A 14,195-nucleotide genomic window follows, 5' to 3' on the forward strand; every position below is an offset into this window, starting at 1 on the left:
TCTCCACTCTCCTGTGCGAACATGCTAACCACCAACGCGCTCAGACCTGCCTGCGCGCCTAGAGTCTCGCACCCGTCCGGGCCTGCGCCTTTAAGGGCCGGCGGCAGGGGGCGGGGTCTCAGCGGCCCCGCCCTGCCCGCCCCTCCCCCTGACGTCCCTTCCTCCAGGGCCCCTCCACCGCCTCCCTCCGCCGCCGCCCGGGCCGGCTCCGCGCCCCCTCCCCGGCCCCCGCCCGCCCGCGCGCCTGCCCGCCGCCCCTATGGCGCCCTGGGCCCCCACTGCTCGGGGCCACTAGGACCCTCAGTGTCCCTTTTCCTCCCCTTCCCAGCCCCCTCTCCCGCGGCGTGAACCCGGGTGTTCACAGCACCCAGCTTTTGACCTCGCGTCCCTCGGCCGGAGGGGGGGGAGGGGAAGAGGGGACCCGGCACCCCTGCCCCCCCCACCCGGCCGCCCAGTCCCCCAGGACCTGGAGAAAATGTCTTCGCGGACGGCGCTGGCCCCCGGCAACGATCGGAACTCGGACACGGTGAGTGGGGCCCGGCTCCTGGGGCCCCCCCCGGGCCCCCTTCCGACTGGGTCAGCCACCGAGCCCCTCGCCCTGCGGTGCCCCTCGCCGCGCGAGCCCTTCCCTTCATTTCCCCGGCCCTGCCCGACTCACCCCCTGCCGACCCCCGCCCAGACTTCCAGGACTTTGGACCCTCCCCCCCCCAGCTCAGCCCGACCCCCGGGGGCGCCCCTCTCTCGGGACTCCTCTCTGGTCTCTCTGCGGACCTTTTCCGCTCGGATCTCTTCCCTCCAGGAAGCCTCCTCCCCTGCCGGCCAGGAGCCCCTCCCTTCTCCGCTGTGTTCTTAAGCCCCTTCCCCGTCAGGCCTCCCTCCGCTGGCCATTGGCCCCCACCCGGGTTTGCAGGGCTCCTGACCCCACGGCCCAGCCCGGTCTTCTTGCAGGAAGGCCTGGCCCTGTCCTGCCTCTGGCTCCGGCGTTTCCGGCCGGATCTGGGTGCCGGGCTCCCCAGGAGCCCTCCTCCTCTCATTCTCAGCCCCCAGCCCCTCCTGGCGCCTGTGGGCACCCCTTCACAGGAAGCTGGTTTCCACCTTTCCTGGGCCTAGGGCCCTTTCCAGCTCGTTCAAGGTCTCTCTCCACTCCCAGGCCTGGGATCCATCTTCCAAGCAGCCCTGCCCCTTGATTCTCAGCACCCCAGATCCCCCCAGATGCTGCTGGACCCTCTCTGGTCTCTTCCTCTCCCAGGAAGCCTTAGCCTTTAACTTCCAGGCCCTCAGTGCAGTCCCGGATTTCTAGACTCTGGACCGGTCTGACTCCAGGCCTCGTCCTCCCTGTGTCAACTCCTCAGCTTCAGGCAAGCCCCCTCCCCAAGCCCCCAAGCCCTGATCCCCTCTTTGTACAGGTTCTTCCAACAGGACTCCATCTCTTCCCCTAGATCCCCGGACCTCTGTCCCTTCTCCTTTCTTAGGGCCTCCCTGTTCCTGGTGGGATTCAGGCTTCCCAGTGAAGACCCCTCCTCCACTTCTGAGGTCTTCCCCAGCTCACACAGCCTGACCCCAGATCCTCCTTCCAGAAGACTCCTAGACTCCAAGCCTCTGGCCTTACCCTGGCTCTCAGCTCTCTTCTCTTGTCTTCTGGTAGCCTTCTTTTTCCCCAAGTTTCTAGGCCCCTTTGACCCCCGGAGGCTCAGCCTGTACCCCCCTGGACTGCCCCTTCCCCCACCCAGGAAGCCCGCTGTCTAGGACTTGCAGGCCCCTGACCTTTCTCTGGTTCTAAGGGCTGGCCCCACAAAACCTCTTCTTTGACTTCTAGTAGTTTCCTCAACACCCAGGCCCCTGGCCCAGGGATCCTTGGCCCCTGACTTCCCCTGCCCCATGGCTTAGACATTTCCTATCTCTTTATCATCCCTATCCCTATACCACAGCCCAGAACAATCCTGGGGAGACCCCCCCCCCATTTTCCTGGTTTCTGATTGCTCTCAGTACTTCTGAAGACCCTCCCACCAACCCACACCAGACTGACTCCTCCCCAGCTGGGGTCTTTGTCTTTTCCCCCCCAGACCTTCTGCCAGGTCCGTCTCATCCCAGATGCCCACCAGTGGGATTTATCATTGTTTCTTCATCTTGTGGGACCCTCCCTCAGAAATCACCCACCACTGCCACCCATCAATACTATAGGCCAGACTCTGATTTGGAGTCTCCAATGAGATATCCCTCCACCCACCTTCCCCCATAGTAACTACAAAAAGTGCCAGGGAGCCCACAGGCCTGGGCTCAAATGCTGGCTTTACCAGTTGGTTTGCACTGTGTCCTCAGACTGCTAGTTAGTTCTCCCTTTCTAAAAATCGGTTGCCTGCCTTGGGAAATGGGGATGACACTGGAGTCCCTCCGAGGATTACTTGGGATGATAGGGGTGAAGCCTGGCATGCAGAACGTGCTCCACACATGTTCACACTATTGTGACTGTGACTGAGTCAGATGGCGGGGATTCTCAACTCAGGGCTGTCGTAGTTGTTGCTTGAGATCTACTCCCTTCTCAGAGCCTCAGTTTCTTTATCACTGTGTGGGGTTGATGATAGTACCTCTCTGTTAGAGATGTTTTAAGGAGCCAAGGAGATTATGTGAGTAAGATACACAAGATCAGGCATATTATAGCAGCTATTATTAATATTACTATTACCTTGGTTATTCAGATAAGCATGGGTTCAAATCTAGTTTCTGTCCTTCCTAGGTGTGTGACCTCACCTCTTTGAACTTCAGTTTTACTCATCTGTAAAATGGGGCTTATTCGAACACTTCCCTCTCCTTTTGTTATCCAGATTTGTGCTTTGAGGAGATGTGGGGAGGTCTGATCCCCTTCTCCCCTTTCCTCCCAATGGTCCTGTCTAAGACATGCTTGTCAGTCCTGGCTGGGGTCACCTCTTTCTACCTCCTGAATCTGAAGTTGCAGCCCCCTCTCCCACCACCTAGTTGCTATGTTGATAGCCATGTGGGGTCATGCTACCCCACCCCAAGTTCCAGGCCCCCCACCCCCAGCCTCTCTGGAGGTTCCCTAGCAACAGGCCCAGTGTTGGGGCGCCAGCCGGCGGGAGGGAGCTGGGCCAGCTGGTGATGCCAGCCAATTTTAGCTCCCGCCCCCGGCCCCTGGGGGCTTTGTCACCCACTGCCCCAGCTGCCCTTGCAGGGGTCCCTCAGCCCTGCTGCCTACAGCAGGGTGCCAGCCCACACCCAGTTGGCTCCTATGGTGCCACCTGATGGGGATTCTTCTCCAAGCTGTTATCTCGGTGGGGATCTGGGCCTTATCGGCCAGGATCTCCCCTTCCCTTCCCACCCTCCCCCTGGAGGAGGCCTAGGGTTGAGAGCAGCGCAGTGGGAGGTGGGAAAGAACCTAGCACCCAGGAGTCTGCAGGCCCTGGCTTGAACCCCAGGCGCTCTGCTCTACCCCTGTGACCTTGGGCAAGGTACTAACCCTGCCTCAGCCTTGGCTTTCCTGTCGGGAGGATGCAGATCATAATTGGACCTATATTGGAGGTCAGGACTTCAGCAGGGGTGGTTCTTTTGTGTGGGGAGCATTATGTTTCTGCTTGTGTGACCTTGACAAGGCACTTTCCCTCCCCAAGCCTCAGTTTCTCCTCTGGAATATGAGGGTACAGGAGCTGCCCTCGTGGGCTCTGGGAATTAAATGTAGATGAGGTGTGAATGGCCCAGGACTTGGCCCCTAGTAAAGGCTGCTTGATAAAAACAATCTGGCAGTATGGGTCATACGGCGTGGTGCTGGTGAGGAGCATCAACTCTGGGGGAAACTCTGGGCTCCCATCCCGGCCCTGGGCCTCAGTTTCCCGATGTGTAAAACGGGAATGATGAAGTGTTAGTGGCCAGCACTCTTTAAATATTGGTTATTATCACTGTTAAGTGGTCTGGCGGATTCCCAGCAAGGAGCAGCCTGGGCTCTCATCTCGTTGCCTGCCTGCCCTCTCTTCCTGAGCTTTCTGGCCAGGGCACAGGGTCTGAGCAGAGCCATCTTGCTAGGTCCTGTGGCTGCCTCTGTCACACTAGGGCCCCACCACTGAAAGGGAGGCACAGTCCCTGGGGCCCATAATCAGGACAGGGCAGCCTGGAGCAAGCTGGTGACCTGCAGGAGAGACAGGACAGCAGGAACAGACTGTTGGGGACAGGTTGAGATGGCAGGAGACAACGGGTCAGGGCTTGAATGGAGCCGTAGTGTTTCTTGAATAGAGAAGAAATGTTTTCAAGGAAGGTAACGTTGGGGCTAAAATGATGTGAGAACAAAGTAGAAGACTGTTGGTGACTGGATTTGGAGTTGAATTTGGGATCAGCAGAAATTGTTAGGGGCACTAAGCTGGGAAGAAATACAGTATTGACATCTGGGGACTGGGACAGGGACAGCGATGGAGAAAATAGGATGTTGGAGGCAGTGAGGGTTGGGGCGGAGTGTTGAGATGAGGTTGAGGTCAGTGTTGTTGGGCTTGAGGCTACAGCATTTGGAATAAAATATTATGGAGCTCATGGAGGTCCCAGTAAATAGAAAAGGAAGTGGAAGGTAGACGGACTCCAGGGAGGGTTAAAGAAGAGTCCTGACATCTGGGGACCTGGATGCCGCAGAATTGGCAGGGGCCCAGCATCTTTATTCTTGGAGGTGTCTTTTTCGGAGAGAGGTGGGAGACCCAAAAGCACCTTGCTCCTCCCGGGCCTGAGCTTGAAAGGTGTCCATGGCTGGACTTAACCGCCCCAGCGCTGGGCTCCGCTGATGTCAGGTTCAAGTGGGTGCCGCCCACTGCTCACGCTCCATCTCCCCTGCCCAGCATGGCACCTTGGGCAGTGGCCGCTCCTCGGACAAGGGACCATCCTGGTCCAGCCGCTCCCTGGGTGCCCGCTGCCGGAACTCCATCGCCTCCTGCCCTGAGGAGCAGCCCCATGTGGGCAACTACCGCCTGCTGAGGACCATCGGGAAGGGCAACTTTGCCAAAGTCAAGCTGGCCCGGCATATCCTCACTGGCCGGGAGGTGAGTGAGGGGGTGGGAGGCTCTGGGCCAAATCCTGCCGCCCCGGCACTTTGTGTGTGGTGGGGCATCGTGGGCCTGGCCCTCATTTTCCTTTGTGACCTCAAGTAAGTCCCTGCCTCTCTCTGGGACAGGTCAGAACATCTCCGATTTTTCCAGAGCAACCCAAGTAGGAGGGGAGAACCCATTTCAGGCATCCCTGAAATTGTCAGGAAATCTGAAGTCACAGGGAGAGCCATGCATGTATTGTTTTTTTCTTAGAATTTATGTGGCTTTTGTGTCTAAACCTGGGCTTTCTCCCTGTTTTAATGGTGGACTTTGATTCCATGAAACCTCCCAGTGATCTTGAGGAGGACACGAGGTTCATTCGTGTTCTTAATTATGCACTTTCCCTGCCTCCCCTTGCTGAGCAGGCCCATGTCCTGAGTGTGCGACATTACTGCAGGAAGGGCCCGTGCAGGCAATGACGCCTCTAACTTACATTTTTAGGGAAAAAAGACTGTGAGTGTGTTCAGGACTCCTCTGCACCCCCTTCTGTGTTAGAGCGAGCGACGTGTGAGCCCCCTGCCTTGGATGACCCGCTCCCTTACCCTGTCGGTGCTGCACGCACAGAAGACATCAGGCCCCACATTCTACCAGACATGCCCATTTCATGCCAGTGCTTCCAGAGACTAAACAAAGAGGTTCTGCTGCCCAGCTCCTGTTAAGTGCTAGTTCGATGACAACCGCAAAGGCAGATGAGAAATAAAGCACGGGCTCGCCTTGCATGTGAGCATAGATGCAGAACTCCGAGAGAGCTGTGTGGTGACAAAGCTGCGTTCATCCCAGGAATGCACAGTTCTTTTCAGATTCACAATTTATTCATGTATTTCGCCACATTCACATATTCAAGGAGAGAAACCATATGATCATCTCAATACTGGCATACAGAATGCTTGTCAGAATTAAAAACCCATTCGTGAGAATTTGAGGAAAGCCGAGGGACCCTCTCCCCCACAGAGAACATGTCGTTCCTCTCGGGCGGATGTTGAACATGCTTCCGGGGGTTCCTGAGGGGACCAGCTTCTGAGGGAATGGGGTCTCCCAGGGGAAGAAATCTAATCCAGCGGATCTGGGAGTGGTTGGGAGTGACCCCCAAACCCTTTGTAAAAACTACAGAGTTAAAGCTGGATTAAGACTCAAAGGCCCTTCACTGTGGAAAAACTTGTGGTGCTCTACCCCAAGTCTAATTCCAAATAAAATCTTTTTTTGGGGGGTGGGGATGGAGAGAGAAACAGAGAGAGGGACAGATAGGGACAGACAGGAAGGGAGATGAGAAGCATCAATTCTTCGTTGCGGCACCTTAGTTCATTGATTGCTTTCTCATATGTGCCTTGACCGTGGGGGCTACAGTAGAGCGAGTGACCCCTTGCTCAAGCCTGCGACCTTGGGGTCAAGACAGCAACCTTGGGCTTCAAGCCAGTGACCATGGGGTCACATCTATGATCCCACGCACAAGCCGGTGAGTCTGCACTCAAGCCAGCAACCTTGAGGTTTTGAACCAGGGTCCTCTGTGTCCAAGTACAACGCTCTGTCCACTGCATCACCACCTGGTCAGGCCCAAATAAAATCTTAACTGCAAGGTAAATGTAAGGAAAGTTCAGTAACACTCTGATCCACCCCTAGGATGACCACCTTAAAGCTCTTTTTTTTGTGTGTGTGTATTTTTCTGAAGCTGGAAATGGGGAGAGACAGTCAGACAGACTCCCGCATGCGCCCGACCGGGATCCACCCGGCATGCCCACCAGGGGGCGATGCTCTGCCCCTCCGGGGCATCGCTCTGTTGCGACCAGAGCCACTCCAGCGCCTGGGGCAGAGGCCAAGGAGCCATCCCCAGCGCCCGGGCCATCTTTGCTCCAATGGAGCCTCGCTGCGGGAAGAGAAGAGAGAGACAGAGAGGAAGGAGAGGGGGAGGGGTGGAGAAGCAGATGGGAGCCTCTCCTGTGTGCCCTGGCCTGGAATCGAACCCGGGACTTCTGCATGCCAGGCCGACGCTCTACCACTGAGCCAACCGGCCAGGGCCAAAGCTCTTTTAATAATACACGCACACATATATGTATTTAAGTTTTAAGTGTTTAAGAGGTAGACATCATCAGGCTGCTTAAGTTCAGATCAATCTTGGCCAAGTAACTGAACGGCTCTGTGCCTCAGTTTTTCCATTTGTAAAATGGGGATAACTCTAGGGTTCATCTTATATGGGTGTTGTGAGGATTAAAGGAGTTATTGTTTGTGTCAGCCTCAGATGCTAAAAATAGCTCGGTACTCGAGCATCAGCTCCAGATGGGGTTGCTGGGTGCATGCAGGAGTCTGCCTCACTGTCTCTTCTTTCACCTTAAAAAAAGAAAAAGAGTTATCGTTTATAATATGAATAGACCAGGGTCTGGCACATGTGACTGGTCAGTAAATGTTAGCTACAGTTATTATTTATTGTTCCACAGTTTGTGCATTTAAAACAAAGGTGTGATGATGAGTGGTCTGAGATGCTCTCACAAAGAGCCCCCACAAGGTCTTGATCACCCTCACACACTCATCTAGGCCCCTGGAACAGCCCCACTCAGGCCCCATTGCAGAATAGGGAATATTTCCTTATAAAAGTAAGGGTAGGACTGGACATGGTGGGAACAGCATGTGCAAAGGTCCTGAGGCCCAGAACCCCCACCACTAGGAATGTCCCAGGTTGAAGGTTTTCTGTGGGGGGGGGGGGAAGAAGGATATCCCAGGTGATATCCTTGGGGTACCTTGACCTTTCCCCCTCCCCTTCTTCTAACTCCAGGTTGCCATCAAGATCATCGACAAAACCCAGCTGAACCCCAGCAGCCTGCAGAAGGTGAGGCCCTAGGAGAGGGAACAGCATGGGCATAAGGTTGGGAAGAGGGTCCTCAAAACCACCCACCCTCATCTTTCTTCCAGCTATTCCGAGAAGTTCGTATCATGAAGGGCCTGAACCACCCCAACATTGGTGAGGAGGGGAAGGGAATGGGCTCAGAGACTACTCCCCAGGGCACTTGGGAAAAGAGAGAGTTGGGGGCATGGGTGAACTGGTGGTTATTAAAGTTAGAAAGACCTGTTTTCTCATAGCAGTATCTCTGCTTACTGGCTCTGTGACCTTGGCCAAGTCACTTAACCTCTCTGAATATCAGTTTCCTCCAGAGTGGGGCCTACATCAAGGTCATTGTGAGGATTGGATAAGATCGTGCATGCCAAACACTTACTTCAGAGTTAAGCTGTGGGAGCTGGTCTGATTGTTGTCATCAATAGCAACCATTGTCATTGTCATTATCATTAGGCAGAGAAGAGAGAGGGAGTGCTTTATGGAGAGAAGCAGGATTTGGCCTGGTCTGGATGTGGCCTCACATTTATTCATCCTTTGTTCATTTACTCAGTAAATATTGGGTGGCTGCTATGTGCCAGATGCTGGGGACACAGCATCTGGCCTCAGGCACAGGCACAAATCCCTGGCCTCATTGAGCTGCGCTGATATTCTTATGAGAGAGAAAATAGAAAAGACCGTGAAGCGGGGCTGAGGAGCACAGAATCTTGTCATCAGTAGGGAGCCATTGAGTGCCCTTGAGTAAGGGGTGTCCTGGCTCAGCACATGAACATAGTTATGAGTGTGGGCAGAGGGTGGGTTTCTTCCTGCATTAACCCTGACCCTTGGCCATTGCAGTGAAGCTCTTCGAGGTGATCGAGACCGAGAAGACGCTGTACCTGGTGATGGAATATGCAAGTGCTGGTGAGGCCTTTCCCTTCCCCACCCTGCTCGCTGCTCCCCCACAGCTCGCTCTCACCCCCTTGGCCTCTGCCCTGCAGGAGAAGTATTCGACTACCTCGTGTCGCACGGCCGCATGAAGGAGAAAGAAGCTCGAGCCAAGTTCCGACAGGTTGGGGTTACAGCTGTGGCGGGGCTGGGGGGGTGCCTGCGTCCCTGGGCACCGCCGGGAGTCTGACTGCTGGTGTGCGTCTAATCGTCCAGTGACCGGGGGCACGGCTTAAGTCTGGGTGGGGGTGAAGGTGGAAAGTTGGGTGTCCATGGGTGTACAGATGCCCAGGTGTGAGGATTTCCAGGTATAGGTGCAGGTGTCCAGTTCAGTGAGTGAGTCAGGCAGGAAGGGGCCCAGGTGTGCAGGTGTCAGATGTGTGGGTGTGAGGGTGTGCCCAGTGTGTAGGAGTGGCTGAGAGGACCTGGAGGTGCCAGGAGTGTGAATTTGAAGATGTGTAGGAAACAGGTGTATGGGTGCCCAGGTGTATAGGTATGTAGATGTGTGTGTACAAGTGGGTATGGCACCTAACTGTATGGGTGAGGTGTGGGTCTGTGTGTGTGGGTAAGAGGACATTCGGGTGCCTGGGTGTCCAGGTGGGTAAGAGTGCATGTGGTTTCAGTGTGTGGCTGGGAGGATGCACAGGTGTGAGCGGGCAGGAGGGGCCCTGTATGGGTATATAGGTTGGTGGACAAGATGTGTGGTGTAGGGATGTCCAGGTGCACAAGAAGGTGAGTCGCTGTCCGGGTATGTGGCAATGAGGTGTGTGTAAGACGGTGTGCAGCTGGGAGCCTCCCAGCCATTGGGGAAGATGCCATGCAGGTGGGAGGGTGCCCCAGTGTGCAGGTAAGAGGACTGTAGTTGTGAGGGTGCCCTGGTAGCTAAGTGTTTATCAGGCATGAGGGTTTGATGGGTAAAGGGATCTGAAGAAGGGTGTCAGCCCATGACTGTCCAGCACCCTGACAGCTGTGCGGGGCCTGGTGCCTTGGGGCCGTGTGTCCGTCTACAGGTATGCAACATTCTCGTGTGTGTGTCCAGATGTGAAAGTCAGGAGGGGGCTAGTCCTCATGTCTTGGTTCCATTGTCCCTGCCAGGAAGGTATCCTAATACCTGGTTGTGAGAGTGTCTGAGTGGAGGTGTGTATGTCTGTGTGGGTCCCACGGCATTTCCTGCTGGGACTGAATCGGGGTGTGAGGCCCTAGCATCTCGGCCTGTGCCTAGGCGAGACCTGGGGTCCAGGGGCTTGATTGTGGGGAGGCTCCCGGGGGCTCTGAAGGAGGCTGAGGAGTTCGGGGGCCACAAGTAACTGACCTTCCCTCCCCTCCCCCCAGATTGTGTCGGCTGTGCACTACTGTCACCAGAAAAACATTGTACACAGGGACCTGAAGGTGAGCCCCCACTGCACTGTGAGCTCCCAGCTCAGCCCACCTCTGGTCCCCGGGGTCCCCCCGTCCCCTCTGCCACATTCCCCCCTTTTCTCTACATGCTCCTCCCTCAGCCTGCAGGGCCCCTTGCCTTTCCCCAAGCCTTTTGTGGAAAAAGCAAGGCCAGCAGATAGGGGAGCGAGTCGGGGGTGGGGACAGAGGAGCAAACAAAGGGTAAGAAACAAAGTGTCCCAGAATGGCCCCGACAGTTACATGTGTACCGGACAAGGACACTGGGAAGCGGTAGAGTTCGTCACTCTCAGAGCCTTGGTGTTTCTCAGCCCCTAGAACATTTAGAATATATTTATATTATTGGCTTTAGAGAGAAGAGAGAGAAAGAAGGGGGAGGAGCAGGAAGCATCAACTCATAGTAGTTGCTTCTCGTATGTGCCTTGGCCAGGCAAGCCTGGGGTTTCAAACCGGCGACCCCAGCATTCTGGATGGACGCTTTATCCACTGCGCCACCACAGGTCAGGCGAACATTCAGAATCTTTGAGACTCAAGATTTTAGAGCCCCAGAATCACCGTGCCTCCAGGGTCTGAGACTCCTAGGCATTGAAAATTTGAGAAGGACCTTCATGCGAGAACCCTCAAGGCTAGTGCCCAGCGGGGTAGGGGTTCAGCAGACTTGGACCCCACTGCCTGGTCCAGATGAGCAGGGGCAGCCCCCTTGAGTAGCTCTGTGTCCTGGGGTCCCCATTCCATGCCTCCTACCTGGAGAGGACCTCACATCTCAGGACTTTTCGCCTTAGACCAGAGGTAAGCATTTGTCTGCCTCGTATTGAGTTGTCTTGACTGTGTGATTTCTTGAGCACCTACTGTGTGCCAGGCCCTGTGCTTAAAGGAAGTACTTCTCAGGTTCTTCCATGAAGGGCCAGGTTTGTTTTAGTGTTTTCAGTCCCCAATCCAGTGCAGACAGGTACTTTTGTGAAGTGCAATAACAATGAAATGGAAAGACTATACTTTCAGGGATCATTTGTATAGTTTGTTACTAGAGAGGTTTCTCTTGAACATGTACAGTATCTGAAACCACAAGGAGAGACGCAGCGTTCTCTCCTGAGCGTGAAGCTGGCTTTTGGTTTTGTTTTAGCAACTACATTGGCCCCTGATGATTGTGCTTCGCTTCCTTTGGGAGTGTTAAGATGTGGAGGAGACAGTTTGGTAAAAAAAGAAAAAAAGAAAAAAAAGAAAGAATGAAAATAGTACAAAATACATGCCTAATTTTTAAAATTATTACTAGATTCAGAAAACAGAATTCCTCTGTCAAGTGGCTGTAGAAGCTTTTAAATACCCCCACTCTCTATGCTGCCCCATGTCCTCCCTCCAGGGTCTGAGTTAGCTCTCGATGATGCCCTGTAAGGGTAACACCAATTGTGAAACTAAACCTGGAGGAGGCACGCCCCCTGGTGGAGGGTTCTGGAAGTGGTCGAAAAAGAAAGTTCAGGCTCTGGGTAGCCAACCTAGACACCAGGTTGGGACTGGGCTACAGAGCCCCATACACCACCAAGAGAAGTGTCGCCTCTAAGCTAGACTGAAGTTTGGCAAAAATCTCTCTGAAGTGTGTGTCTTTGTGCATTTGCATCCCCCTGTTGGGTCAGAGGTAGGGAAGGGTGGCACCAAACAAAATGCAAGGCAGGGAGACCATGAGGAAGTCGAAGCTGCTGGTGGCCTGGGCTGGGGAAGGGCCGCAGTTGGGCTGGGCCACCTGTGGGCCACGTTTCCGTGGGTGGAGCTGTGCACTGCGTCTCAGTCACAAAGCTGGAGGAGGCAGGGAGCTGAGGCTCCTTCCCCGCTCGGCTGTGGGGAGGCCGGCCTTCTTGGGAATCGAGCTCCGCCACTTTCTTGCTGTGGACATGAGGTGGCCTCCTTGAGCCTCCGTTTTATCACATGTGCCACAAAAAACAGACCAAAAAATGTATTGGGTGCTGGCTATGTCCTGTACACTGTGGTCAGTGCTTTCTGCTTAATATCACGACCACCTGTGAGGCAGGTGCTGTGATTATCCTCAGCTTATACATAGGGAAACTGAGGCACAGAGAAGTCTGGTACCCACCCACAGTTACGCTGGAGCTTCCCGGAATCTGTACTTTGACCCCATGTCGTGTGTTAGGCCCCCAGCCTTGAACTGAACCACGAAGCCCATGGCATAGTGGGTGTGTAATAAATATTAGATTAAATGATGGTTTTCATTTTTATGAGTCTTGAGCAGTCAGTTCTTATTTTTCATCTGCTGGGTAAACTGAGGCTCAGAGAAGGACAGGAGATGGCCTGAGGACCTCCAGCTCTGTGGACTTTGTGGGGTAATAATAGCTAACTTTACATAGCACTTAAAAGGGGACAGAATATTCTTCCAGCCCTTTTGTACAGATTAACTCACATATTCTCAAACAGACCTGTGGGGTAGGGACTATGATTATCCGCATCATGTGGACGAGGAAACCAAGGCCCGGAGAGGTAAAGGCACCACCCAGGGTCACAGGGTGTGAGGGACCTGGCCGCAGTCAGTCCAGGTGGGCCAGCTCCAGAGCCGTGCTGTCCTCCGCGCACATCCACCCTCTGCCCTCCTTCCCTCTTAGGCCGAAAACCTCTTGTTAGACGCCGAGGCCAACATCAAGATTGCCGACTTTGGCTTCAGCAATGAGTTCACTCTGGGCTCGAAGCTGGACACGTTCTGCGGGAGCCCCCCGTACGCCGCCCCGGAGCTGTTCCAGGGCAAGAAATACGATGGGCCGGAGGTGGACATCTGGAGCCTGGGCGTCATCTTGTACACCCTCGTCAGTGGCTCCCTGCCCTTCGATGGGCACAACCTCAAGGTGCTGGGCGAGGCTGGCGCGGGGGTCTTACTCTCCTGGGAGGCTCTCTCTGGGCCTCATCCCCAATTTACCTCCTGTGCAGAGGGCCGGGGCTGGCCTGAGGTCATATGGCAAGACGAGTCATGCAGGACCCGTGTGGGCAGCCCAAGTGGAGTGCTCTGTTGGGTTCAGGGCATGGCTGTGCAGCTGGTGGGCTGAGGTTCAAATCACGGCTCACTCAGTATATTTTTATTGCTCACCGTCTATGGGTCAGGCTGTTTTAGGTTCTGCAGATACTGTGTGAACAAGAGAGGCAGAAACCCCTGCCTTCACACGTGCCACACCATGGGCCATCCTTGAATACATGCTCAGTGGACAAACCAGTCCCAAAAGGCCACGTGTTGTATGATTACACTTCTGTGCAATGTCCAGAGTAGGCAAGTCCAAAGAAACTGGAAGCAGATTAGTGCTTGCCTCAGTCTAGGGGAGGATGGGGAAGTTGCAGAACAGGGTTTCTTTTGGGGTGATGACATGATCTAAAATTTATCGTGATGATGATGATTGCATAGCTCAGAACATATTAGAAACCACTGAATATAAAACAAAAAAAATCGGACCCTCATGGACCGACATTCCAGCAGCAGAGCCAGGCTGATAACCAAATAAGCACAATATATGATCTCCAGTGCTGGCCAGTGCTACAGGGAAAACCCGTGGAAGGGGTGGGCGGTGGGGTCTGTTTTAGTGTTATGGGGTTTTTTCTTTGAACTTTTTATTTGAAACGATCCTGGTCTACAGAAAAGTTGCAGGACTAGGACTAAGAACATAGTGATGCCTTTCAGGAGGTGCGCCGGTCGCTAGCATTTAGCTGCCTCTGTCGTGTCTGTATATGCTCATGTTATATCATTGTCATCCTAGTGATTGATGGGACATTTGGAAGTTAGTGGCAGACACAGTGTCCTTTATCCCTAAAAGGCGGCATATAGCAGGTATCTCCTGAGACTGAGGTGTCTGCCTGTTCACCATCACGCTCAGGGAGTCCAGTCATGATGCATCCTGGCCTCTAACCACAGTCTGTGCTCAGATTTCACTGGTTGTCCCGAGAATATCCTTGGTAGCTCCTTTCTCCTGCTCCAGCACTCACTCGGGCTCCGGCTT

The 14,195-nt window shown here is 54.5% G+C and overlaps 1 protein-coding gene and 1 non-coding gene across 3 annotated transcripts in view; both read left to right on the forward strand.

Annotated features, from left to right (window-relative positions):
- Nucleotides 1–221: 221 nt before the first annotated feature.
- Nucleotides 222–14,195, forward strand: part of MARK4 (microtubule affinity regulating kinase 4) — a 32,966-nt gene continuing 18,992 nt past the window's right edge. For both annotated transcript variants that reach the window (XM_066373739.1, XM_066373740.1), the window contains exons 1-8: nucleotides 222–526; nucleotides 4,827–5,027; nucleotides 7,837–7,890; nucleotides 7,974–8,022; nucleotides 8,731–8,796; nucleotides 8,874–8,944; nucleotides 10,153–10,209; nucleotides 12,822–13,058. In XM_066373739.1, coding sequence (XP_066229836.1) covers nucleotides 476–526; nucleotides 4,827–5,027; nucleotides 7,837–7,890; nucleotides 7,974–8,022; nucleotides 8,731–8,796; nucleotides 8,874–8,944; nucleotides 10,153–10,209; nucleotides 12,822–13,058 — 786 coding nt within the window. In that variant the 5' untranslated portion in view covers nucleotides 222–475. The remainder of the gene's footprint in view (nucleotides 527–4,826; nucleotides 5,028–7,836; nucleotides 7,891–7,973; nucleotides 8,023–8,730; nucleotides 8,797–8,873; nucleotides 8,945–10,152; nucleotides 10,210–12,821; nucleotides 13,059–14,195) is intronic.
- LOC136401799 (small nucleolar RNA U3) lies at nucleotides 11,199–11,408 on the forward strand. Its single transcript, XR_010750763.1, has one exon. It is a non-coding gene; the product is annotated as a small nucleolar RNA U3 (small nucleolar RNA).

This window comes from Saccopteryx leptura, chromosome 3 (assembly GCF_036850995.1).
Source record: "Saccopteryx leptura isolate mSacLep1 chromosome 3, mSacLep1_pri_phased_curated, whole genome shotgun sequence".
Lineage (NCBI taxonomy): Eukaryota > Metazoa > Chordata > Mammalia > Chiroptera > Emballonuridae > Saccopteryx > Saccopteryx leptura.